Genomic DNA, 26,373 nt, shown 5'->3' on the forward strand with positions numbered 1-26,373 from the left:
TCAATGTTATCGAGCTCAGTCCGGCTCGGCAGAGGGTGAACGAGCCGAGGTGACGTCATGCTCTGCTTAAGAAGTGTTATTTTCCCGCTTCAGAAGAAGCGTCCAACGTGTTTTTACGCTTTCTCCGAGACATGTCACGTCGCTAAGTTGTTAGCGCCACGCGCTAACATGTCAATAGTGCAGCGTAGCCTGCTGGAGGTTTTAAGGGTTCAGATGAAAACACCCGACCTCTCACGCTGCTCACACGTCAATCTTAAGTTGTCGCTGTTGCGCTCACGCTGTAATACAGTATTAGATGCGGTTAAAGTCAGACATGAAAAAATAAATAAATTTTACATGAATAAGTGATGCTTAGCCTGGTGGGGGGAGGAAAACTTGGCCTACTAAGCACTGGAGGAAACCCTGTCAAGATTGTCAACACTCGTTTATCTTAATGCTACTGAAACACGTAAACCAAAAAGCATTATATCCACTGCTACCTTTCTAATTTTAAACTCAGTAACTTATGCTGTAACTTCACCTTGCCCTGCCTGCTCCTCCTTGCTGCCCGCCGGCTATGATCACAAGCGACAACATAGTTGTTCCCGCTGCTTCTTCGGGAAACAGCGCAAATAGATAAATAAATAAATAAATAAAACTTGATCTTGTAGGCATGGCGGTGGGATTTCAGCCGTGGCGGGCCGCCACGGCTCCGCCTATGTAAGGGAAACCCTGCTGTGAGTCCCACGTCTATGCTTTTATCTTGAAGCAGTTGCTGCAACTAAAGATTTCCAGTAACTTCTGATCAGCTCTCAAAATCATTTAGAAGAGTATTTAACCAGTAACTAGCGAAAAATACTTTAAATACTGAGAGGATTTCTTAGCAAATATTTTAGACATAATTTGACTTATTAATAATTAAATTTAACATTCTCAGTATTGAAAGATTTCCTGTCGGACCACTAGCACCAGTAGAATTATGTTTTCATTTTGGAAATTTGTTTATTTTTCCCAAACATAAAACCTTGTATGTAAACGAAAAACCGCATTCATTAACAAAAACCAAGAAGCTGTTTTCTTAAACTTTCTATTCATCCCAAACACATCAGACTATAAAAACGCCCAGATGTGTGGCGAGTCAGAAATATCTCTTCCCTCCAAGAGGAAGCCCAGGAGGTGATGAAGGACCTCATCTGTGTGCAGGCACATGATCTTCTGTCTCTGACCTCTTTTTTTTTTTTGTAGACATAAACGAGTGTGAGATGAGCTCGGCGCTGTGTGGGGAGGCCCTGTGTGAGAACTTCGATGGAAGCTTCCTGTGCATCTGCCCCAACGACAATGAGGAATTTGATCCCATCACCAGCCAGTGCCGCTCCATGGGTAAAGGAACAGGACCAGCACTCAAACAATTTAATTCTCCATTCCACCGTTTGGAGCCGGAGTATTCCCTGATTTAATGAGCCATCTCTGATTGTCCAAACAAGGAGGACATGGCTTACTCCACAGCTGATTTTTGCCCCGCCAGTTGTTTGGGATTGAGGTTGGGTGGGTTCCCTCCAAAAAGAATGCATTAGCCTAATCCCTCAGATAAATAATGAAGCAACCTTTCCAGCACAGCCCAGGAAAACCCGTAAGGACCTATTATTCCATCACCAACACAAACAAGGATAAGGTGTAGTTATTCGCAGTTAAAGCTGATGAAAAGTTGCTCATGACTTTGGAAAAATGATCCCCAACTGAAGTAGTCACGTTTATTTATTTATAAGATAGAAAAAGTATTTAAAATCTTTGACATACCATCTTTTGAGCTCACAGATTGGGTATATTTTTTTGAGCGGCGCGCCCTCAGTCGGGATGTTTTTCCTTCTGCCTGACCACTAAACCCCAGTTATGCCTTTGTGTACCTTGTAGCCACATTCCAGTGTTTGCTTTTGACGTGTGTGAATCAATCATGTGAGTCTGAATGGTGTGTTGACTCACATGCCAGTGTTTCCATTTGGCTAAGCTAGCAGCTTAAGGGTGAAATGCCTGAGTCCACCGTTTTGGTGAATGAGCGGGGGTCATCGGCGGCATGCGAGGGTACAGTCAATTGTCAGGATTTGGATATAATTTCTCTTCCAAGCAGCAAATTTCTCTATAATTCACAGATTCCCTTTCTGAAATCCTCCCTGTCTCTTTTTTGGTTTTATTACAGCTGAAACTGGCACTAAACCCGAGCTTGGACCCACTTTAATGGCTGGCGAGAGGAAGGAGTGCTACTTTAACTTGAATGATGCAAACTTCTGCAACAACGTCTTGTCTCGCAACATCACCAAGCAGGAGTGCTGCTGTACAGCTGGGGCAGGCTGGGGGGACAACTGTGAGATTCACCCCTGTCCCCTCCCAGGAAGAGGTACAGCATCTGTGTGTCAGCATTCAAACAGCGTTTCATTGTTTTAGCTCATTTTCTTTCTCTAAAAAGGTCTTTGCATTTTGTAGATGATTACAACCAGTTGTGTCCTCATGGCAGCGGATTGTTAACGCTTCCTGTTTCCAATGGACAGAGTCATGACTATAAAGGTAAACAATTTATGAATGCTCACCTATTTTAATGACATTTAGGCTTTCCAGTTCCCCTCTATCGAATAATGTACATTAACAGTTAATAAAATTACTTAATGTGTAGTATGGGCATGAAAGTCTGAAATAAAGTCAGATTTGAAAGTCAGCTAAGATGTAGTCATGTGAATTTCCTTATTTTTGGCATTCAGATGCTTGTAATGTTTCCTGAAATTTTCTTATTTTTACCCATCTTTGAGTTGGATTACATTGAATTAAATTCAGTTTATGCCAATTCACAACAAGAGTCACGTCAAGGCACTTGACAAAGCAACTGTTCCAATTGAACCTACTTATCAGTGGATTGAGTTCAATTTATTATTGCAGTTAGCTGATAGTTTTCTAAACCCAGCAGATTGAATGGGGTCACTGGCTTGTTGTGTCAGTGACTTTACAGCAATCCCTCGTACCAAGCAAGCATGTAGCGACAGTGGAGAAGAAAACTCCCTAAGAGTCCTCCAGCAGAACCTGGCTCAGTATGAGCAGCCGTCTGCCACGACTGGGGGTACGGGAAGATAGAGCACACACACACACACCCAGATGGACTAAGGAAAGTAAAACAAAAGGCCAATTGTTTTAGTTTTTGCTCACTTCTTCTTGACTGTTGTTGTTCTTGTCCTGACAACGACATCAAACACGAGCAGCAAAAAGCAACAACCCATAGACGATGTGGTTCCTGCATTCATTAAAAACAGAGCAAGTGGCCATTGCAATGTTCAGACTGCGATCTAATGGACTACTGTGTGTGGGGTAGTTTATAATGAGCAACTTAAGGCAAAAGTCAGAAAAAACTAGCAAAAAATTACACAGAGATGGAGTTTTACTAGGTTATCTGTCTATTGTCCAAGCAGGACACAATCCAGAGCTGCATTTTTAAGTGTCAGTCGTAAATTTGATCCAACACAGAGGCTGGTAAAGATATAAAGTCTTCAGGAAATAATTGGATTACTTGTATGAACACGGGTCTTTGGACTAGTTGACATAAGATTGAAGCTCACGTGATATTTTGTTTACTGAAACTTTTTAAGAAAAAGAATGACGTCTCTGTGTGATATTAAAATGTGAATCTTTCATTCCCTTCAGATGCAAATGAATGTGAGATGTTTGGATCTGAGATCTGTAAGAATGGACAGTGTTCAAATTTCTTCTCTGGGTACTTTTGCTTCTGTCACTCTGGCTTTTACTACGACAAGATTCGGCTTGAGTGTGTGGGTAAGAAATGACGGCAGCCTTTTCTTTTTCTTTCTTTTAACAAACAAATTATTATAAAAGCAAAAACATAATCCTGCTTTCAGATGAACCCAGAAAGTAAACATCTATTTCATACAATCCGTGCTTTTTTATTTAATTTCAGTTAGGGGTTAATTTGACCATTATGATATTTTTTAATTCTGTGAAGCACTTTGTGATTCTCTGTCTGTGATGAGTGCTGTATAAAGAAATTCTTAATTTAGACACGTTTTCTGGTTTGTACTTATTTTCTTGATGTTTTTTTTTCATGTTAGATTACAATGAGTGTGAATTTAGAAATCCCTGTGAGCACGGAGCGTGTGTGAACACAGTCGGATCTTTCAACTGTTTCTGCAGTCCTCCGCTGGTGCTGGACAGCTCACGACAGCGCTGCGTTAGCCTCAACACCACAGAAGGTTTGACACGCACATACATGTGTGACGGTGCATTCCTTATAAGCTTTTACCAAACCATTTTTACAGACACAACAAGCTGTTTTAGCTTTGGAAGACAGTAAATATAAATGTGTGTTTTGCATTTTTTTAAGCTACATCATAAAAAAAGAAGAAAATAAATTGGTCAGTTTTACAGTATTGGTTAAAAACTCGCTCATCCTCCCGTAAACTACAGATCCAGATCAAGATGTGCACGTGGATATTTGCTGGCGCCGACTTGAGGGGGACAACATGTGTGCGGATCCGGTCCAGGAGCGCAGAACCACTTACACTGAATGCTGCTGTCTGTCTGGCGTCGCCTGGAGTGGACAGTGTGCATTCTGCCCCAGGAAAGACTCTGGTAAAAAGCAGGAAACGCAGCAAACAGATGGATGAGTCTAAAGTTTTACATCTGAGAATGTAAAAATGAATGAACCTGCCTGTGTCATTGTGCAGCTGACTACGCAGCCATGTGCAACCTGCCTCGAACAGACGGGACAGACAGTCTCCGGGAGCGGATTGGGTACGAGTACGGACCAGAAGATCCATCAGAGTCGTTCCTTCCACCATACTGGGATAACTATGGTGGCCCTGCAGGGACATATGATGTTCCTGAGAGTGTTCCTTTGTTTACGGATAGCGACTACAACGTTCAGCAGCCTCCCTTTCGTGTCCCCATCTCACAGCCAGTGGTGCCTCCAGCACCTCAGCCAGTGGATCCCTACGCTGGTGCGTACAAAAACGTCAACGAAGGGCTTCCTTATTGAGACGGGAACATAGACATTTACCCCTGGTCTCAGACTTTATGTAGCCTGCCCCCATTCTCTTCTGCTTAGCCATTTAGCAATCTAAGAATGTCTAAACCTTTGTAGAACTTTTGCTAAATTTCTTGGTTTTCCTCTTCTTTCTTTGCCCTCTTTAGCAAAATCTGAAGTTCATGCAAAATTTAAAGAGGTTAGGAATGTAAATGAACTTGCTGTTTCTTGCGTATTTCTGTGTCCAATCAGAGCGCTACGATAGCTTTGAGGGTCTCCAAGCGGAGGAATGTGGGATCTTAAATGGATGTGAAAACGGACGCTGTGTTCGTGTGCGAGAAGGATACACGTGTGACTGCTTTGACGGTTACGAACTTGACCTGGACAAGATGGCCTGCATAGGTGGGTTCTCAAAAGACCACAGACGCCCAGACTTTCAAGGAGTAAATTTCTCAAAAACGTGTGATAAATATGTTTATTCAGGCTTTAAATGTCGATAAAATTTATATTTTATATAATCAAATTCAAGGAGAAGCTATGAGTTTAACAACTTTGCAGTAAGTTAGGTTTTATGGGAATTAATGAAAGCTGTGTCATCCTTCAACCCATGCATTACCCTTTGGTGTGAAATTCTCTAGTCACACTCTGCCAAGAATAAGGAGGCCTTGAATTCTGGCCACACATGCATCATATGAGATATTATATCATTTAAATGCATGTCTGTTTTTATATGAAAGTGAAACACAATTACAGTGTTCTGTCTGCATTTGAGCTTATCGTTTTCAAGGTCAGACGTTTTTCCCATGGAGAGACTGTGGAAACATGTGGGAGCTCGTGCCATGCCTCTTCACATAAATATCACCACTCGTATTTCCCCTGCAGAACATGACATAAACACGGAGAGAATGAACGCTCCGAAATGAAAATCAGACCTCCTGATCTGACAAAAGGAGGCGTTGAAGGCCAAAGGGAAACATAATCTAATGCACCGTTAATTTGATCACCGTTCTCAAAAGTTTAGAGCTTCAGGATTTCAGTTCAGCTGACACGCAACATGACGGCATGCTTATTAAATAAATATACAAGATTAGATGCTAAGCAACGTATTGGTTGAGTGAAGGCCTTTTATCTAAAAATGACATATGTGGAAGTCATTAAAACACCCTTGTTTATTTATTATAGGACTGCTAAATTTAATCAGCTTCCTCTTCTATTAATTATGTCACTGCATATGCCTAAAGGTTGGTTTATACTTGACGTGTCTGCAAGGTTTGCACAGCTCCGTGCAGCAAACGTGCGTAATTTTAACAACCACGCCCCTCCACCGCGCCTCCGCACGGCCCAAACTTTCCGCACCGCGCACCTAGGAAATTTTCTAACCACGCGGACGGTCGAATGCAGAAAAACATGGCGGACTGGCATGAACTAGTTATGGCAGAGCTCGTAAATACAGACATTTGTATGATTCAGCTCTCAAAGATCACAGTGATCAAAATGTTGTTAATAATTCTTGGAGAAATAGCTTGCACTGTCGGAAAAGACGAGGACACTGTTAAAAAATGCTGGAATGCCAAGTTGTAAACAACAGTAATTTTTACTTCTAAGGTGTAGTGTTGGATGCATGCCGTAGAGCTCCATGCTGCCCCCTACAGTTTGGGAGAATACTGGCTCACCGCAGAGACGAGCTGCATGAATCATAAACGCTGCAAGTTGTGAAGCGTGTTCCATCCGCGAGCCGCATCACCAAGCAGAAAGTAAATGCGTTAAGCATAAACCAAGCATAACAATACTTCTTTCATGAAATGTGTTTTTTGCTCTATCAGAAAATCTCAAATAATTGTTGTTAGAAGTTTAAACAGAGCTTTAGCAGACTGTATTTTTTTGAGTCTGTATTTGTTTTTTATTTTGCTTTGCAAAAACTGCTCAGTGTGCAAAGTCAGAAGTTCTATGAAGTGCAGATTTTAGGATACATTATCTTAAAAAGGACATGATTATGCATAACTCACTTTTTGCATCGTTTTGTGCTGCCATGTGGGTCTCTACTGCCTCTATAAACACTCCAAACTTTAAAAAATCTGTTTTCTGCCAGTGTTTGGTCTTAGGGATTATGCGCCTTAAACAAGCAGTTTCAAAAATGTCCCTTTTGTGACATCACACACGGGGACTTATTTTAAAAACAAAATGGGAAATTAGAAAAGAACCACCTTATGTACAAGAGAGAGCTGCTGCTGGAGGAGCTCTGCTCAGAGCCTCTCCTAGAAATCAGAGCTTCTCAGCTTATAGCAGCCTGAGCGGGGGGTGGGGGGGGCGTGGCCAGCTCCAGCTTGTTTTCTTAAAGTGACAGAGCCCTGAAATGGCTCATTCTGGAAGGTACTGAAAATGTAAAAAATTAAAAGCTACTTAAATAGCTTTATGTGTGAGGGATTTATTGCAAATTATTTCAGAAACACATTTTGAATAGAACTATTACCTAAAGGAAGAATTCATAATGTTTCATTTGCATAACTTGGACTGAAATCTTTTAGCAATACAATCCATAAATATATTAAAAATCTAAGCCTGAAATAATTAAGAAAATTATGATTTATTATTTGAATAAAAACATTAAATTTGTGCAACATATTAACTTTTTATTATGAATTAAAAAACTGAAAATAAATATTTTATCCTCAGTTTCACAGTCAATAAATAACCTTTTTCAGGATGCTAAGCTCCACATTTTAAAACCCATTGGCCAGATTTGCCAACATTAAATGAAGTTAGGTTTGTTGTTTGTTTCCAAGTTTTCATTTAGGCCAGCGGCGCTCAAATGCTCGCCATCTGCTTGGACGCAACTCACCGCTGCCAGTTAGCTTCAAGTTAATTTAGCGTGATAAAAATGCATAAATCACAGCGAGAGCAAGGAAAGAATAGAACAAAGCCATACTTAGGATTTTAGAATATGAATGCTTTTAGCTCGTTTTCTCAGGAGCAGAAGTGGCACAAGTTGAATTGGCCTGCTTGCTAACATGCTATTTCTCCTTGTTCCTGCAGACATAAACGAGTGTGAGGACATCAACGACAAGATCCCGTTGTGTCAGAACGGCCAGTGCATGAACACAGAGGGATCCTACAAGTGCACCTGTTTGCCAGGTTTTGTGGCCTCTGCTAAGCCGCACAAATGCATCCCAGCAATCCCTGATTCCAAATTCAGGAAGACCGAAAACTGAGACGGAGACTGTTAAGGGGCTAACTTTTCCTGCCCCCTTTAAAGATCACCCTATGATCTTTTTTTTTTTTTTTTTTTTTTTAACCGAAGGGTTTCGCACTAAACCTCCAATGGTTACACTGTTCGTCCAAGCTTTTACTTAACATGCACACACACACACACACACACACACACACACACACACACACGAAGCTAAACACTGCACACACACAGTCTCAAATCCCATCACACACATTCAGGAGGAACTTTTTTTAATGAATGTATAACATGGGATACAGGTTTCACCAGACATCCATTTGCCTTAAAGGGATTTTATGGACTGATCGTGTATAATCAGTGACCCCTGGCAAATTGATATGCTTATACAGTTTCCACATTATTTTCTCTTGTCAATTTGTTGTGTGTTATTTATTTCACTGGCATGACGGGCCTCTGTAAATTAAGAAAGCAACAGATTTCAGAGGGTGGACTTGATTGCATTTGTTTTACTTGCCACCACTACAGAGACCCTGTGAGGAGATTTTAAATGTTTTGATTATTTTCTGAAGCACGAATTTCACCAGAAGCAGTTGTCACACTGGGTCAATAAATACCGAAATGTATCCCAAGGCTGCCTCTCTTCAAGATTTAAGATGATGCTGAAGAATTTCTGGACCAAGCAACAGGAAGAAACAAACTGAGCTTTCGCATTAAAAGCTTCTGCACTGCACAGACTTAAAGACTGTAGATATGTATGACGATCTGTGCATTGCTCTGAAAATGGTGCAATAGCTAGTTGTTTTAAGCCTTTTTCACACATTAAAATACTAACATCGGTTTGTCTCTTTAAGATAAAATTGAACTATTTTATAAACTCCAGTTTACATTTTCTAACCTAATTTCTAAAAGTAAAAAGGACATAAATATGTCCAGAGAAATTAGGCCTCTCTCATTTGTGCATCCCTGTGCATTTGAGGCCTCGTCAGACAAGTGTGATATCTTTTGTACAGTTTTAGTACCTTCTGTTGTTTTTGTCACATATTCTTTTAATGCATATAGCACAACAAATTACTCATATTTGACAATGCCTTAAATGTAAGACAAAAACTCCAGCATTTTAGCATTGTAGATTTATGTATGTCTGTAAAAATATTTTTAAAGCCTCTATTTTTCTGTATGAGAAGAGTGGCTGACACCGTACAATAGGAAATGTATGTACCCTGCCCTGTGGAGCAGACAATGAATTATAATTTTTTATGCAAGTGGTAGCACTGTTCTACAAAAACAAACACTTTTGAATTTTTGTGCATCACATTACAGCAGAAATGTCAGTAAGAGCATAATTTTTTAAAAAATATTTGGATTTTTATGTAATTTATGTATCATAAACAGTATTAGCAGTTTTATTTTGTATCATACCTATCTGTCTTTCATATTCAGCACAAATATCTGCAGTATCTAAACTTTTGGGTGTAATAGTTGATCATTTTTCAAAAACTGGCATTTTCAGTCTATGATCCTACAGTTTTATTTTAATTCACAAATGTGTTGAGCAAATAATTGCCAGATGATCCAGACCGGAAGTCTGGAGCTGAAGTATTTAAAGCATTTCAAGCATTAAAAGGTTTTGGGACAAATGTTAAGTTGAAAAGTTGTGTTCAATGTTCTGCTTGTTACGTTTGCTTACCTCAATCGGTAGTCAAAATAAAGTATGAAAAACAAACTCTTTGTTTCATTTACAAAACACTGAATTTTAGTTGTGCTTATGTTCAGGGAGTATTTTCTTAGTTGCAAGCTAAGAGTGGAGTAAGATGAGATAACGTTTGTAAAGTAAACGTGGCTTACTAAAAATATGTTTAAGAGTAATAGAGAAAAACGTTTCTAATGTCTAATTTTAAGAAACCTGAACTTGATCTATACAACTCGTTTTTGATGAAACATTGCCCCCTTGTGGACAAATTGCACAACAGCACAAACATGAACCGCTATTTCTGCTTTTCTCTAACTTTATCTTATTTTCGTGTAGAACCATCCCTTACATGACTATACAACGCTTATCTGATAACTACGTGTGTTAGAATTAAGTATGCCTTAAAATAAAGATAAAAAAACTGATTTGAGCTTTAAACCGGGGAGAAGATCAGGAAATTTTTAAAATTGACCCTTTGGAGTTTCCGTACTGGATTATGGCGTCCCTGAGGGAACAGTTTTTATCCATCTCGCGACATCGCGCCCACATCGTGTTCTCCGCTTGTTTGAAATTAAAATACATTTCCCAGAAGACAACGCGATCTATACAGAAGAAATACAAGTTATTTTGCGGTACTGAGCTGCTAAATACTAACAGGAACTTCATGTAGATAAACTAACGGTCATTATAACCTTTAGAGACCATTAGCCCTAGCTAGCATCGAAAATGTTGAAGTGGTCAAATGGATATTTACATAGAAACATAGCAAATCCCTTTCATTTGAAAGAATAATTTTTGAAATTTCTGCGACGTCAGAAGTATGTCTGTGGGGTGAAACAAGTATTTGTTTTAACACCTTGTGAAAACGAAGTGAACCCTGGTTTAATTTGTTTAGTATCTTTGTTACACAATGTTAGCTTTAGCAACACAGCACCACAACATCATTAACTTCTCGTTGTTAGTAAATGATTGAATATAATCCACAAAACTATCAGGATTAATTTTATTGAGGGGAGGTCTGATTATCTAAATATTGCATCTCGTAATGGCAAAAGAAGAATGCCTTTCTCAGAGGATCAAATTAAGAGACACTTACACGCTTCGAAACAGGAAAATCTACCAATCATCAGAACAAATCGAACAATCTACAGGGTCAAAGGGCAAAAAGAGTCAAACAACGTTGTCAAAAGATAAAAATCAGTTCTCCAACGGGTCAACTGCTCCATTTCCAACCAGAGGAAGTGGTGGCTTCCCTAGAAAAGTGGTGCTGATGCTGGTGGTGGGGCTGTCTTTCGCCACTCGCCTCTACAAAATAACAGAGCCTTCTCATGTGTGGTGAGTAACCATTCCTGCCTTGTTCATGCATCTCATCAGTGTCTGTCCATAATGACTTTTTTGTGTTTCAGCTGGGATGAAACTCACTTTGGAAAAATGGGAAGCTACTACATCAACAGAACACTCTTTTTTGATGTGCATCCTCCTCTTGGAAAAGTGAGCTGGCTAAAACACCGTTTAATGGAGCCTTACTATTGATGCTAAACTGTTGTTTTGTTGCAGATGCTGATTGGACTTGCTGGTTATATGACTGGCTATGATGGCACCTTTCCTTTCCTAAAACCTGGAGACAAATATGAGCACCACGTTTACTGGGGGATGAGAGGAGTATGTTGATTTTCACAAACTATATTTCATAGATTTAAAGACGAGATGCATTTAAGTAGCTACTGATGCTTTCTTCTCTTTTGTACAGTTTTGTGCTGTTCTGGGGTCGTTTCTCCCAGTCTTTGCCTACCACATCGTTCTGGAGCTGTCTCAGTCTCACAATGCTGCTCTCATCACTGCTACCTTGCTAATATTTGGTTAATAGTTTTTTTAATGCATAACACATATTAAATAGGTGATAATCTTTGTACTCTTTTTGAATTTTGAGATCCACTCAAACATGGAAAGAATCATTTGTATTTTGTAGGGACAGCAGTAGCTCAGGAGGGAGAGCGGGTTGTTCGGTAATCGGAAGGTTGCAGCGCGCCCCGGGGCAGCTGTAGCTACATCGTAGCTCATCCCCACCAGCGTGTGAATGGGTGAATGACTGTGTTGTGAAGCGCCTTGGGGGTTGTAGAACCCTAAGAAGGCACTATACAAATACAGGGCGTTTACCATTTATGCCTTTTGGTGCATTTCTCGCACAGAAATAATGAACAATTTGAACAAAACGTTCAGATAATTCAAATATTTAGCTTACACATTTATAAATTGTAATACAATGATTTTATTTCTTCCTGACAGACACTGGCTGCATCACCATCTCTCAGTACATCCTACTCGATCCCATACTTATGTTCTTCATCATGGCAGCTGTGCTGAGCATGGTGAAGTTCAGCCAGCAGAGATGCAGGTAGAACTTCACTTAAGTATTACTTTTACTCATTATACAAAACAAATTTTACTAAAACACACTTCAGATTCACCTTTTGCTGTTTTGACTTCACTTTTTTATATTTGCATTGTGTTTTCAGCATTTTTACCTGTTAGTCATTAATTAGTTTTAATATTTCCAAAGGGGCTTTGAAGTCTTGTACATAAAAACAGTCACATAACAGATTACCTAATGCGTTTCAGTGATTTTATTACTTAATCTTTATGTGAAACACAGACAGAATACCAGTGTTGGCCTTTTTCTACATGCTTTCAGACCTTTTACTGCCCCCTGGTGGCTGTGGCTCCTGCTGTGTGGGGTTAGTCTTGCTGGGGCTCTTGGGGTGAAGTTCGTGGGTCTGTTTGTCATCCTTCTGGTTGGGCTAAACACAATCTGGGACCTCTGGAGACTTTTGGGAGATGTGAATCTTTCCCTGGTAAACTGCAGTAATTCTGTGATCATGCGTGAGTTGATTGGTTAAACTGTCAGCTTTACCGCCACCAACTCTTCTGTCCCCAGATGGATGTTGCAAAGCACTTCCTGGCCCGGGTTGTTGGACTCATCCTGCTTCCTCTCATCCTTTATGTTACAATATTTGCGGTTCACTTTGCTGTGTTAAACAAAAGGTGAGTGTGACTGTTAAAGAATGCGTTATCACTGGATGATGTGCTTGAGTAATTGAGATTTTGCTCTTGCAAGTGGACCAGGTGATGGTTTTTTTAGCTCCGCCTTCCAGTCTCGTCTAATCGGAAACAACCTGCACAACGCGTCCATGCCTGAGTGTGAGTGCTAGAGCTGTGGTACGTAAATAACCTGCGCATTTTCTGATTTCATCACAACGTCTTCTTGCTCTGTTTCTGATGCAGACCTGGCGTACGGTTCCGTCGTCACAGTGAAAAATCTCCGTATAGCAGGAGGTTATTTACATTCCCACTGGCATTTATATCCAGAAGGAGTCGGAGTGAAGCAGCAGCAGGTCGGGCTTTTGCTGTAACTTAGCGAAACATAATTATACCTAAAACATGTTCAGAAAGGTAAACTTTACATTTGCTCTGTGCTTTACAGGTCACGGCTTACCTCCATAAGGACTATAACAACTTGTGGCTGGTTCACAAACAGGATTATAATGACTGTAAGAAAATGCTCATGATCTGTTTGTTCTAGGTCCCACTGTTGATCCTAAAGACTGGAGGCTTGTTGGTTTTAACAGTTCTGCTGATGTCTGTCTCACTCATTTCCAAGCTCAGTCTGGGACTCCTGATCTGGTTCGTCATGGTGACGTCATCCGACTGGAGCACAAAGAGTAAGTATCGTCCGTCTACAGCGCTGACGAAAGTCTCACATCTAGTTGGTTACATGTATTTTCCTTCCTTCAGAACAACCCGTAACCTCCACAGTCACCATCATCAGGCTCCTCTGACCAAGAAACACTTCCAGGTCACAGGCTATGGAATTGTGAGTAGACCTCGGATGTAAAGCTGTGTGCGTTAGCTTTGGCTGCTTGTTCTTTGTGTGTTCTCAGATCTAAAGTAAATTAAAAACAAGGGTTTTCTTCTGTAAGAATGGAACAGGGGACGCTAACGACCTGTGGCAGGTGGAGGTGTGTGGAGGTCGGAAAGGTGACCTGGTGAAAGTGCTGCGAAGTAAAGTTCGTTTTCTGCACAAAGCTACCGGCTGTGTGCTCTTCTCCTCTGGGAAGACCCTTCCAAAGTGGTAAACTTCCTCTTCTCAGCTCCGGTTCGATTCGATTCCTCTGCGTTTGAACGGTTGACCTGAGTGTTATTTCTGTCCAGGGGCTGGGAGCAGGTGGAAGTAACCTGCAGCCCATACCTGAAGGAGACTCCAAGCTCTCAGTGGAACATTGAGGATCATATTAATCCCAAATGTATGGTTTAAAATAAAAGCAAAGCTTGTTAATGTTTTTGTTTGCTGATCTCAAACATTTGACGTGTTTTTCTGTCAGTGCCCAACATCAGTCTGTCTGTGCTGAAGCCCAGTTTCCTAGAAGTCCTGCTGGAGTCACATATAGTAATGATAAAGGTAAAAAAATGAGTCTGCCTTTGCTTCATTAATATTGTGGAGATTTGTTCATTTCAATAAAAACATCTTTTTTAGGGTAATAGTGGTTTGAAACCCAAAGACAATGAAATGAACTCTAAACCGTGGCACTGGCCAGTTAACTACCAGGTACATAAAGTCATTTTCAGTGCAATGACATTTAATTCCAGTTTATCCCAACTGTTAATTCCAAGTTTTGATTGTGTTTTTGTGAAGGGACTGAGGTTTTCAGGAGTTAATGATACAGAGTACCGTGTTTACCTGCTGGGAAACCCTGTAAGCGTCTATTTTATTTTTACACCTTTTTTTTTTTTGCCATCATTCTTTGAAAAATCAGGATGTAATCCTCTGTTTTAGGTGGTTTGGTGGATAAATCTGGCCAGTTTAGGGCTGTATCTCACCATGGTGGCGGTGGCGTCTACAGCCATTCAAAGGGGGTTGCCTCTGGGACAAAAAAGGATCGGTATGACGATCATGGCTGCAGCAGGGTGAAACATAGAGTGAACGTTGTCTCATTAGACAGTTTTGTGTGTTTCAGAGCTTTCATGTGTGCTCACGAGGGGAGGGGGTCTCCTGCTCCTGGGCTGGCTGCTGCACTACGTCCCCTTCTTCACTATGAGCCGAGTCCTCTACTATCACCACTACTTCCCTGCAATGCTCTTCAGCAGCATGTTGACAGGTAGCACTAAAAGCATTTGGCGTCTTTTCATTATTATGGGTGATTTCATTAAAGCACCTTTTTACAGGAGTTACAGTAGACATCTTTTTAAGAAGTGCCGATCTGCTGCTTCGACCTCCTTATTCTGACTGGCTGCAGCGAGGCGCGCTGATGGTGCTCCTGTTTAGTCTTCTCTACAGGTGAGACGGGGTGGCTTGTTTGTCGTATCGAGCTCTTACTGCTGTTTATTTAGTTCTTGCTGCATTTTTTACTACATAAATCCAGTGATGTTTTGTTATCCATTCAATCAGCTTCTACCTGTTCCATCCGCTCTCCTATGGCATGACTGGTCCTCTAGCGCATGAGGCGGGCGGCGCCATGTCTGGCCTAAAGTGGATGGACTCCTGGGAGTTCTGATCATGATCATGACTCCGATGTTGAGTTGTTTACTCATTTTCAGCAGTTTTTAGATTTTGAATGTTAACGGTGGTATAGTTTTGTAAAGGTACTGTCTACATTTTAAGTATTTGTGTCACAGCATTGCATAATGAAGCATGCTTTAAAAGACTACTGTGAACCATCAAAAGGTAAATTGTGGAGTATGATAATAAAAAAGAGAATAAATATCTGACAAGATGCCTTAAGTCACTGAACAACATCTGTTTTTTTTTAGAGTGAGAATGTATTTGTAAGAATGAATTTAGGAATCATTCATGTAATTAAAGACTTATTTTCTGTGAATGATCTTGGTGTTAGTTTTGACGAGTAGCACTCAGTGTTTACATTTATGCCTGAACATTAAACACCAGCGCCTCCCTGCTTAACACTCCGCTTTAAGGGTTGGATTGGGAGGTTAAACCACCAAATAGTCCCGAGCTGTGTCTGCTGCTCATCGCTCCCCACGGGGATCGGTCGAACATGGGGGACAGTTTTCACACCACACCAGTGTGTGCAACAACTCTGGGACTTATTTTTAAACAGGTATTATTTTGTGCTTTCTTTGGTTTGTATAAAACATCAGGGCGAATAATATGTTGATTTAAAAAATGCAAGTCATTTTTTAATCCAAGTAGTCAAGTCTTTCAGAACTACATTGACAATTATGTCAGCTGATGAATTAATTGTGTCATAATGCAGATAACCTTTAAACTACAGACAATTATCAAAGGTGTTTCTAGCTGTCTTTTGGGGTTCTTGAAGTAATGTTAAATGGAATCCCAGGACCCATACATTTTCAGATTAATAAATTTATTTTTACTATCTTTATTTTTTTTGGGGGGGGGGGGGGGGGTAAAATAACCAGTATCCTAATAGCATTGTAGTTCTTTTAAACTGTGTTCTTTGTCTAAATAGAATTTTACAAGACTTACTAAGAAACACTTGCCCTACGTTATTTTTTTCAACCTGTCTTGTTGCCTTGAACGAATGGGGGAATTAGCGCCCCCGGCTGACAAATAATAGAACAACAGTCTGATTTCCAAAAGACAGAAGGAAAGATTGGAGTTGCTGCCCTCCAGTGTCTGAAATCTGGTACTGCGCCATCACGTTTTAGCCGTTTAGAAGAGAATATTATTAGCCTCTTTATCTTAATAAAGCTTTAAAAGAAATTGTAATGTTTAGTTGCTAGCTGCTAATATCTCCAGCTGTAGTTCGTTGACAAAGTTTCAGTTGAACACAGAAAATAAATAGATTTGTTGAGTTTTAATAGGTTTAAGTGAAAACGTCTGGCTTTCACATTATTTTGACTATGCTGTTAACACTAATTTAAAACCTGCATTACTTTTAAGTGATATAATTTATTTAGAAAGTTTATAAGTTAAGAAACAAGTAACCAAATTGAATATGGGTTCTTTTTGTTCTTTGTCTAAATAGATTTTTACAAGACGGACTTAGTAGAAACTCTTGCTCTATTTTTTAAAACACTTGTTTCGTTGAAAGAATGGAGAATGTGCGCCCTCTGCTGGCAAATAACAGAACAACACAGGTTTCCAACTGCATGCAGACAAGAAGGGAGTATTTGCTGCCCTCTAGTGTCTGAAATTTGATACTGCACATCCGATTTTTAAATCCATTTAGAAGGGAATATTTAGCCTCTTTAGATTTTTCAAAAATTCAATCACATATAGTTGCTAGCTCCGCTGGCAATAAATAGAACGACACTCTAATTTCCAACTGAAATCTGGTACTGCACGTTCCTTTTAGACATTCTGAAGAGAATATTTAGCCTCTTATTTTAATAAAGCTTAAAAAAAATCCATCTCTGTTTTAACTGCTAATAGCCCCAGCTATAGCTAATAGCTAAAATTTTGTTGTACACAGAAAAATAAAATAGATTTGCTGATTTTTAATTTTTAAGTAGTTTGTACAAGTGAACTAGGCCTGGGACGATAACAGATTTTGCAGGACAATATATTGTCCAACAAATTATTGCCAATAAACAATATTATTGTTGACATTATCGAGACCAAAATAATCACTTATATAATTTTAATATATCATAATAATGCAAGTACACCCTTTAAAATGCAGCAAATAAAACTCTTGTTAACATTAGAATGTTCAGAATCGAACTTCTAAATAAATGAATAAAACAAACAAACAAAAAAAAGAAATAAATAAAACGGACTTTCACTCACTGTTAGAAAATATTGCACCAAAAACCATAAAATAGATCCTGTATTGGGTCATCAAAGAAAAAGGGTTGGGAACCACTGACCCAGACTCTTCGAACTTGGACCAAATTGTTGTACACAGATAGCAAAATCTGTTCAACATAGATTGTGATATGTAAAACCACAGATCTATTTGTAAAAACACCGATTTTCTTTTCTTTCACAAATGTTGGAATGAAATTGTGTAAAATTGTACAAAATGTTGAAATGTATCTTGCCTGGCCATGGAACTCGCTGTGTGCTTAGCACCCCTAAACCTCTGATGCTAGGATCGCCCCTGACACTTATTATAAAATTATTAGTTTATTCATTTTACCCCCAGGAACACGGCTTTGGTGTGTAAGAGTGACCTCTTGTGGTGTGTTTGTGAATTTACAAGGCTTTGTCAACATTGACTCCTATTCGTTGTCACGGGTCACGTGATTATTGTGAAGATGGCGTCTCCGAATGGAGGTAAATTTTAATTCCTTACACAGATACGCTGTTAAAAAATGTAAAATTTAACACTTTAAATCACACAAATTATTCCACGAATGTATTGATGATGTAGCTGAACACCCAGAATTCAGAACTACACATATCAGCGTTGTAGTCCGACTTCTCGGAGGTGGTTTTGTTTGACTGAAGGCTCCACTAGCCCCGGTGTTGTTAGTCCACCAACGTTCAAGGAAGAACAGTAGACAGCTGGCTGCAGACCTTCCGTAACTCCTGATATTTTAAATACTACTAGCTTTTGAGTTGCCTCTTTGTTAAATACTGGCCTAATAATTAATATTTACGACATTTTTCCAACATTTTGAGGCATTATTTGTTTCACATCAACATATTTTGAAAGGTTTTTGAAAGGTTATATATATATATATATATATATATATATATATATATATATATATATATATATATATATATATATATATATATATATATATGTACACACACACACACTATGTAGGGTCATGTATTAGGAAGCATAATGCTAACACAAATTGTTACACTAAATATTGGTTTTAAGAATAGTTTTTGAATAATCAGCACACAGTTGTTGTCACAGCCTAGCAGAAATGGTTGTATAGGGACTTGAATCAAGCAACATTTAAAAATGAAAGGTATGATAAATAAACTAAACCTCCCAAATATTAGTAATTTTTTTAAGAACAGCTGATTAATCAGTATTTATCTTGTACACATATTTTGTTTTAATACAGCCAACATATTGTATTAACTGTTGTGGTTACATTTTGACATTTGTTTGGCTGTAGTCATATGGGCCATTCCCATCTGTACCGGGTCGGTCCGGGCCGGGTAGCGTTGGTTGTTTACATATCTGGGTGGCCTGGTATTTTTCCGGACCAACCAAGGCTCATTCTCAGCCCTCTTCTCGAGGGGGTCTGCTTCAGGCCGACCAGGGCCAACACACCCACTGCTGACAGCAAATTCACACCTTCCATTAGAGCAAGCCTCTGATTGGTGGGTAGAATCAGCCCACATGGGCGTAAGACAAGGATGTGTGGAATCAACCGGGCCAGGATGGGGCCGACTGGGGCTACCCGGCCCGGGCCGACCCGGTACAGATGGGAATGGTCCATAAGTCACACATTTTACTTGTATTTACATCAAGAAGATCACATTTTGTTCTAAAGCTCTGAAATTTCTGCCTGAATTCTGAACATAATTTTACTTCCTTTTCTTTGCCAGGTGATGATTTTGAAAGCTCTTTGCTTAGTTTAGAAAAGCTGGACAGAGCGTCACCAGACCTGTGGCCTGAGCAGTGTAAGTTTTCATCTCCTCTGTGCTTCTTTATGGTCCCACAGTTTAACCTTATCTGTCCTGTCATTTCTCACACAGTACCCGGAGTTGCAGAATTTGCTGCATCCTATAAAAACGTAAGATACGTTTTTTGTCATTAACTGAGATTAATACATTAAATAATCATTTAGATTTGGCATTGCCGTATAATATCATTTATTTTTATTACAGCCCATTACAAGCTCACCCCCTAAGTGGATGGCTGAATTGGAAAGCGAGGACATCGAGATGTTAAAAGGTTGGTACAATTGTTTTTTTTTTTAATATATGTTTAATTAGAAAGATTTTCTCTGTGCCTGCAGCGTTTCATGTTAAAACTGTTGTACTGGTTAGTGTTTCCATAAATATATAATCTTGTCAAGGAGAAACTGAGTTGATCAAACTGGAGCTTAAAATCTTTGCCTTGTAATCACTCTGCAGAGCTGGGTAGTCTGACAACAGCTAACCTGATGGAGAAGGTCAAAGGACTTCAGAACCTGGCTTACCAGCTGGGTTTAGAGGAGTGTAAGTACAAAACACACAAACAACATGAAAACATAGGCTGTGATGTGTTCGTGTAGTTTTTAGTTTTCCCAATCAGCTGTTTACGTCTATCACCACCAGGTGGTGCTAGTAGCCTTTCCACTACTACGTTTAGTTGCAGAATCAGATTTACTTTTTGTTTGTTCAAAATAGGCTAAAATCACATGGATGTTATTTATTATTCAAAATCAGAGTAGATGTTATTGAAAGTGCAATTGTAATTTAGAGTCTGCATAAAACAGGTTGGCCGTAAGATCTTTAAAACAAGGATTTAGGTCAGTCTTGTTAAATGTAAACAAGTAAGAAATGAGTGCATGCCACCAAGAGCTCACACAAGCAAATGCTCAAGAATATGATGGATGCACAAGCTCTTGTTTTAATCCATTCCCTCCCGCCTCCATTGTAATAATCCTTCTGGAGTGTGGATTAGAGAGATGTAGCTAAGTGCTGATATTATCCTAAAAGAAGATAAAAATGTTTTTAATGTTTCTAGCGTAAGAGAATCGTTGTACACCTCCTCTTCAGCGACATGTGTAAATAAACTGAAATGGTAGCAAATTGTGTAAAATAATGTGAGTTTAAACAGCAGGGTAGATGGCAGCCATGATGTCGGTTCTTTAATGATAATAAATAGTTTGTAGAAGGTTTAATAAAACTTTAATGCCACTTTAACAAGAAAATGTTCATCTATAATAAAAAAATCACCCCAGAGTGATCTACATTTGGTGGTAAAGCAAATCAATATTTTAATGTTGCAGAAATCAGATTGATTCATTTTGTGAAATAATTAATTTTAGAAATGATTTGTTTGCCTTGCCTCCAGCAGAGGAAGTGTGTAGTGGCTCTGGTATGAAGACGCTAGCTGTCATAGGTGCAGGGCCGCAGCCTCTGCAGTCATGTCATGTACTCGGGGATGACGGGACACAATGATGGTTATTATTGGTGTCAGAGCAGGCCTGTAATCGCTGCCTGTTTAATGCTCTCTGGTTTAATTTTCTTCTTTTCCTGGCTGTCAGGGGAGGCCGGTAAATCTCAGCTACTTTTTCATCATGTTTGTGCGCTCTTCACTGCCCGTAAACACGCCCCGCAGAGGACAGGATTTACTGCCCCTCCCCCATAACATGTGGATCATTAAAAGAGCGAGCTGGTTAATGGGCGCGACACAATCAAGCAGTGGAAACTCCGCCGCCACTCTGCTGTGAGAAAATAGCTCTAAGCAGAAATCATTAAGATTCCTGCCTTTGCTTGTGTACATCTGTATGACGTGTTATTAAAGCTGTGAAGGGAGGATGCAGCACACGGCCGTTCCTCCATCACTCCTAAAGAGTGGCGGTGTGACGCCGGCCCAGTTAGTCCCACAGGGGTTTGACGCGTGCCTCCTCTTCAGGCCCCAGCTGTTACCCCGCCCCATGATGAATGCCCCAGTCGTGGATGTGAGTGTGGGCATCAAGCCCCAAATCTCTGGGGACAGCGATGGAGTCTGATAAGTGCTGCTATTGGAGGTAATTGAAAGCTGAGTGTTCTTGTGGGATGTTCTGGAGGGCCTGGGCTGTACTGGGACGGCTGCTGGAGCCAGTGGGCTTTGGGCTACTGATCATTTAACTTCCCCGGTTGCGCTTCTTCATGGGAGACACTGGGATGCCTGAACCAATAGGAACTGGCTACTGAACGTTTAAAGAAGTCAAACAAATGTAAAGTTAAGCTGCTTAGCCGTGGGTGTTCTGGGTGCAAAAATAACAGACATGAAGCAAAGTGACGGCATCAGATGTTTGAAATAATACTTCCTTTCTTACACTTTGAACACCTCGCATGGTTCTTAGTGATCTTGTGTTCACTAAGAGAAGATCAGTAAAAGAAAAACGCCTGTGCTTGTTCTAGAACCACCTGTTGTGGCTGCTTTTGCTTTAGATCACCTCTCCTCTGTCATAAAACCACCCAGCTGTGACCCGGTGTGACCCCTGTTGCATCTGCCTGTGTGAAGGTGAGACTGAAGGGCACCCAGGCCTGACAGCTCCTAATGGGTCCACGTCCACCCTCACCTCCTCCTCACCCTCAGGATCAATCTCCAGCCTATTAGAAGCGTGCCGCTGCTGAATATGATTGCATTCACCGGGCGCCGTTCGTGCTAATGTGCCTCCATCAATCCATCAGGGCGGGCTGACTGCCGGCCGGCTGTTATGAAGTGCCTGAGCTGACAGCCGCTGAATGAGGAACAGGGTGTGCCTCCTCACCGACGCTCACCTCTACTATTTCACTCTGCTCGCTTTTTCACATCTCCCTCGTGTCTCCTCGGCCTCGGAGTTTGTGTGGGATGACATAAAGTGTCTGGATCTGTTACTTTTATTATCCTAGTTGTTACGAAATCATCCTATTCATGTAAAAAGTTCCATGTGTGTTTAGTGGCGTCGTGGTTTCAGCTGTTTTTGATAGAAGGTGTTCATGTCTGAGGCATGATCTGCTCTGCTCTCTCTCTCTCTCTCTCTCTCTCTCTCTCTCTCTCTCTCCCTCGCTCTCTCTCTCTCTCGGCTCCTCAGTCCTGCCTGCCCGCCGCCTCCCTGAGCAGATCGGAAATGACATCTCATTTCCATAAAGGCATTAGGAATTCATTGGATTTTCTTTCCCAGCTAATCATGGTGCGGGTGTAAAACCTTTTAGGCTTTTTAATGAATGATTTTTGACTGATTGCCTATTAATAAGGACACCTCTTGAACAGGCATAGGCTGGGGCAGGGGTTGGGAGTTGCGAATGTGTTTGTTTTGGTGTGTGAGTGAGTGTGTGTGTGTGTGTGTCAGCCAGGCGAAAATTCATTGGAAGAGGAGGAGGAGGTGTGGGCCTTCTCGGTTGGGACATAAAGAGGAACCAGTGGCTCCCCTGGGAAATCATAGCTCGTGTCTGCATCTTAAATATCCCCGTGAAGTATCAATAAGTGGGTAATTGAATTTTGAACACAAACATGAGCGTCAGGTGTACGCGTTGCAGGGCGGGGGGTGTTGGAGCAGGCGCGTCGGATGAATGTGTGTGCCTTCAAGTGTTTCCGTGCTTGAATGTTTGTGTGTGTCACCTCCTCAGTGTGTCCTCTCCCCGGGGAGGAGCGCAGTGAAAGTGGATGTTAAATCCATTAAATAAAGCTTACATCCCATAACAGCTGAGCAGCACACAGACATGAGCAGTGGGGATCAGATATGTCCTCTTAACTCTTAATGAAAGTGAATTGGAGCAGTCAGTGCCGGTCCAGGACTCCAGTTAACCCGGCTGGTCATCTGTCTAACAGGAGGGGTCCAGCAGCTCACCGGGAGCGTGCCATTTGGCAAGGGGAGGGTGTGGGAGTGATGATTACTCTCGTTTTATCCACAGGGGAGCAGTGGCGGGGACTCTAAGAGTGACACCCGGATCACTTGCCTTCAAAGGAGAGGGAAGGAAGATGTTACAGCACCATGCTTCCTCTGCATTTGCATTTCAGTCACCTGAGATTTGCCAAATTAAAATGATTTACCGCTGTGAAGCATAACATTGCAGCAACATTTGGGCTGCAACAAGCGGCTTCTGTGCAGATTAGGCAAGTAGGCAACATTTGGAAAAGCCGCCTGGCACATCTCAGCTGTTGAAAATGTGGGTTAATCTCTATTGTTGCTCAGTAGCAAACGAGGCCTAAAATCCAGATATATTATTCTGTGGTTAAAAGTGGAAAGGTGTTTTTGTTGTTCCCAGTACTGTTTTAGGATGTGAGGACCAGTTAGAGCCAAATGATAATTAGATGGCAACAAATCAACAGGGCAAGGCGATGGTCTGCAGAATCCATAAAGTGTCATTTAGTATGGATGGCAGTCGTAACGAGATGCTGATTAACTTAGTGCAAAATTAGTAATTGACCTTTCTAATCAACTAAACAAATCTCTAAGTCCCTCTAATCAGTATTGATCTCTCTGAGTGTATGACAAAGCGTGTGTGTGTGTGTGTGTGTGTGTGTGTGTGTGTGTGTGTGTGTTGGCGTGCTGATGCATGGCAGTCTAATTTTCAGTTTTATTTCCTTGTTTTTTTTATGTAAGCCTTAAAATGAACGTCATTTGCGGTGTATTTTAATAATTAGTTTTATGAGCAACGCCATGTTTCCTTCTACGGGTGCCCATGAGGACAACATGCATTCACTGATTTGTTACAAAACCTTATGTTGTTGTTTTAGACATTTACTCATTCACTCGTTGCCAGAGATGAAAGGGAGTCAAATGTTGATTTTTGACCCTAATGGGCATCCGTTGATAAGGTCTTACTCCAACACAAAAACACAGCTTGCATGCAGTGATTTAGGTATGTACTGCCCCCTGTTGCCAGGGAAAATAGACATCATCACTTTAAAGAGTTCAGCGTCAGAAATGTTTTCACAAGCACTAAATAACTGAGCAGACTTATTTTTTCATAGATGCAAGAATGTTTTAGTTTTAGTTTAGACGTGTTTTGGTAAGGTGCTTCCCAACCCTGGTCCTCAGGGCACACTGACCTGCGTGTTTTCCATGTTTCTGCTTCAGCACTCCTCAATTTCATCGGCTCATCAGGAGGACATCAGGTGCTGCAGATACCTGTTAATCACTCAGTCATTCAAGTCAGGTGTGTGGCAACAGGGAAGCACTGGTGTTTAACAGGGAAACATGGAAAACATGCAGGACAGTGGGCCCTGAGGACCAGGGTTCAGCTTTTTAAAACAAATCTTCAAAATCAAAAATAACCTTCTGGTATCTTCAGATCTCACTCAGATTTACCAGAGATCATTACAGATTGACAAAAATATAATTTCTTTGAATGTTGTGATATATATGGATATAGACTGATGTGAAATTGACATCGTGATGGGAATTCTTTTCCATATCGCCCCACCGTTGGATGTTATGTTAGTTATGTGACTTTCAGTCTGACTATGAGAGGCTGAACTAAATCATCCATGACGAGACAGGAAGTGGCACAGCCATCCTTGGTTTGTTTCACACTTGGAGCCGATCCTGATTTGCAAAAATCACAAACAAAAAGGATGTCAAGACACCTTAAAAATCAAAATTATACGGTCTGCTGCTGTTTACCATTTCTGGTGTAACTGCTCTTAAAAAGCCAGGTGACACCATCACACTGACAGTTTTAAGGTCACCCCTGTGTAATTGCTTTCCCTCGCCTAATTTTAATAGCTTAATTTTAATCTAAACCACCCCTTGGTGTCCAGGAGTTGGCTTGACGACTTTGTTTAGGGTGATTTGAAGAGACAGCAAAGTGCAAAATGAATCCATCCCAATCCAATTAGCATCATCTTTAACCTTATGATGGACACTTCAAGGTGACGTAGCCCCCACGCCCAGATGCACCATTATCATTCCACCTTGACCGGCTCATCGAAATTACTAAAAGCTTCGTCTTTTTCATTAACCGTCTTGAGCAGCTCGGCGTCCAAACCCAGAGATCCCGTCACAAGTCCTACAGGTGGAATGAAAATTTCTTATCTTTTAATCATAGTTTATTGAATATTTTAGTTGAATGGCTACAAGTCCTTACTTTTAGTTTAGTGAATATGAGTTTATTTATTTTCCTGCAGGAGCCATATCCCATAAACACACACAAAAAGCATCTTCTCTTCTTTGATCTCAGCTGCTTGCATGAATTTTAGTCTCTCACTAAACTGCATTCATGCATTCACAAGATTCGTTGGTAGCTAACTTCATCTCCGTTTTATGCTTTCCATGTACTGAACGAACAGATGTTTGTTTAAATTGCATTCCCGTGTGACGCTGCAGATATTAAATACATGCACTGAATGACTGAACAGCCTGTTTTGATGTTGGAGCTGCAGGCGGATGTCGTGTTGGACTGATTATGTGCATCAAGGTTGTTAGAAGTTGGTAAAGATGTGAAAATCTGAAAGAATTGTGCTTAAAATGTGACTTCTTTGTCTTTTATCCAGCTAGAGAAATGACCAGGGGGAAGTTCCTGAACATACTGGAAAGGCCAAAGAAGTGATGAATGCTTTGTTGGAGTGGTCGGACCTTTGGATGGACTCTTATTAACACGTTTACACCGTTACAGATTTTAAAGACTGATTATCTCACCAGATATGCTTTTTAAATCCTCCTGTTGGCCTCCATTACTTTTATTCATATTTTTTGTGCTTTTTTACTGGAATTCTCTTTAATTCTAGTAGTTCTAGACCTTCAAGCAAATGTTAAAGTATCCTAATTTCCCTTTTTTAGATTAATGTAATTTTTTTGCAACTAGTAAAATTGTATATTAAAGTTTTAACTGAAAATAATAGTTTTTTAATTAATTACTTTATAACAAAGACGCTAGGTTTTTGTGATATTAATTAGGGCAATAACTTCATGCTTCCGCCATTC

The 26,373-nt window shown here is 40.5% G+C and overlaps 3 protein-coding genes across 6 annotated transcripts in view; all 3 read left to right on the forward strand.

Annotated features, from left to right (window-relative positions):
* LOC107392044 (latent-transforming growth factor beta-binding protein 2) overlaps positions 1-8,392 on the forward strand; it is an 87,003-nt gene extending 78,611 nt beyond the window's left edge. For both annotated transcript variants that reach the window (XM_015969616.3, XM_054741567.2), the window contains exons 33-41: positions 1,225-1,359; positions 2,174-2,371; positions 2,458-2,538; positions 3,661-3,789; positions 4,083-4,223; positions 4,438-4,602; positions 4,698-4,970; positions 5,249-5,398; positions 8,030-8,392. In XM_015969616.3, the coding sequence (XP_015825102.3) occupies positions 1,225-1,359; positions 2,174-2,371; positions 2,458-2,538; positions 3,661-3,789; positions 4,083-4,223; positions 4,438-4,602; positions 4,698-4,970; positions 5,249-5,398; positions 8,030-8,205 (1,448 nt within the window). In that variant the 3' untranslated portion in view covers positions 8,206-8,392. The remainder of the gene's footprint in view (positions 1-1,224; positions 1,360-2,173; positions 2,372-2,457; positions 2,539-3,660; positions 3,790-4,082; positions 4,224-4,437; positions 4,603-4,697; positions 4,971-5,248; positions 5,399-8,029) is intronic.
* Positions 8,393-10,697: 2,305 nt separating this feature from the next.
* pomt2 (protein-O-mannosyltransferase 2) lies at positions 10,698-15,746 on the forward strand. The gene is made up of 21 exons (XM_015970215.3): positions 10,698-11,208; positions 11,280-11,364; positions 11,431-11,535; positions 11,624-11,732; positions 12,160-12,268; positions 12,566-12,725; positions 12,809-12,915; positions 12,989-13,071; positions 13,156-13,265; positions 13,355-13,421; positions 13,532-13,592; positions 13,666-13,744; positions 13,851-14,002; positions 14,083-14,174; positions 14,253-14,329; positions 14,405-14,476; positions 14,564-14,623; positions 14,705-14,810; positions 14,886-15,026; positions 15,094-15,205; positions 15,317-15,746. Exons 1-21 carry the CDS (start codon positions 10,919-10,921, stop codon positions 15,420-15,422), a joined length of 2,283 nt encoding a protein of 760 aa, XP_015825701.3. The 5' UTR covers positions 10,698-10,918; the 3' UTR covers positions 15,423-15,746.
* Positions 15,747-18,028: 2,282 nt separating this feature from the next.
* On the forward strand, positions 18,029-26,288 carry lin52 (lin-52 DREAM MuvB core complex component). 3 transcript variants are annotated; one of them, XM_054741570.2, is made up of 7 exons: positions 18,029-18,130; positions 19,373-19,447; positions 19,523-19,560; positions 19,655-19,721; positions 19,904-19,987; positions 24,529-24,607; positions 25,944-26,288. In XM_054741570.2, exons 1-7 carry the CDS (start codon positions 18,112-18,114, stop codon positions 25,945-25,947), a joined length of 366 nt encoding a protein of 121 aa, XP_054597545.2. In that variant the 5' UTR covers positions 18,029-18,111; the 3' UTR covers positions 25,948-26,288. The 3 variants fall into 3 exon arrangements, with proteins under 3 accessions (XP_054597545.2, XP_070403327.1, XP_015825705.1); XM_070547226.1 differs by lacking the exons at positions 24,529-24,607; positions 25,944-26,288 and adding an exon at positions 21,393-24,518 and having other exon boundaries at positions 18,030-18,130; XM_015970219.3 differs by lacking the exon at positions 24,529-24,607 and having other exon boundaries at positions 18,033-18,130.
* Positions 26,289-26,373: the final 85 nt, after the last annotated feature.

Source organism: Nothobranchius furzeri, chromosome 18, assembly GCF_043380555.1.
Source record: "Nothobranchius furzeri strain GRZ-AD chromosome 18, NfurGRZ-RIMD1, whole genome shotgun sequence".
Taxonomy (NCBI): domain Eukaryota; kingdom Metazoa; phylum Chordata; class Actinopteri; order Cyprinodontiformes; family Nothobranchiidae; genus Nothobranchius; species Nothobranchius furzeri.

Excerpts from the sequence above, each read along its gene's own strand:
- pomt2 (XM_015970215.3), top strand. The coding sequence starts at position 10,919 with ATGGCAAAAGAAGAATGCCTTTCTCAGAGGATCAAATTAAGAGACACT. Across the intron at positions 12,269-12,565 it reads TTCAGCCAGCAGAGATGCAG|ACCTTTTACTGCCCCCTGGT; the intron begins GTAGAACTTCAC and ends ACATGCTTTCAG. Across the intron at positions 12,916-12,988 it reads TTTGCTGTGTTAAACAAAAG|TGGACCAGGTGATGGTTTTT; the intron begins GTGAGTGTGACT and ends TGCTCTTGCAAG.
- lin52 (XM_054741570.2), top strand. Across the intron at positions 19,561-19,654 it reads TTGCTGCATCCTATAAAAAC|CCCATTACAAGCTCACCCCC; the intron begins GTAAGATACGTT and ends TTTTTATTACAG. Across the intron at positions 19,722-19,903 it reads GGACATCGAGATGTTAAAAG|AGCTGGGTAGTCTGACAACA; the intron begins GTTGGTACAATT and ends ATCACTCTGCAG.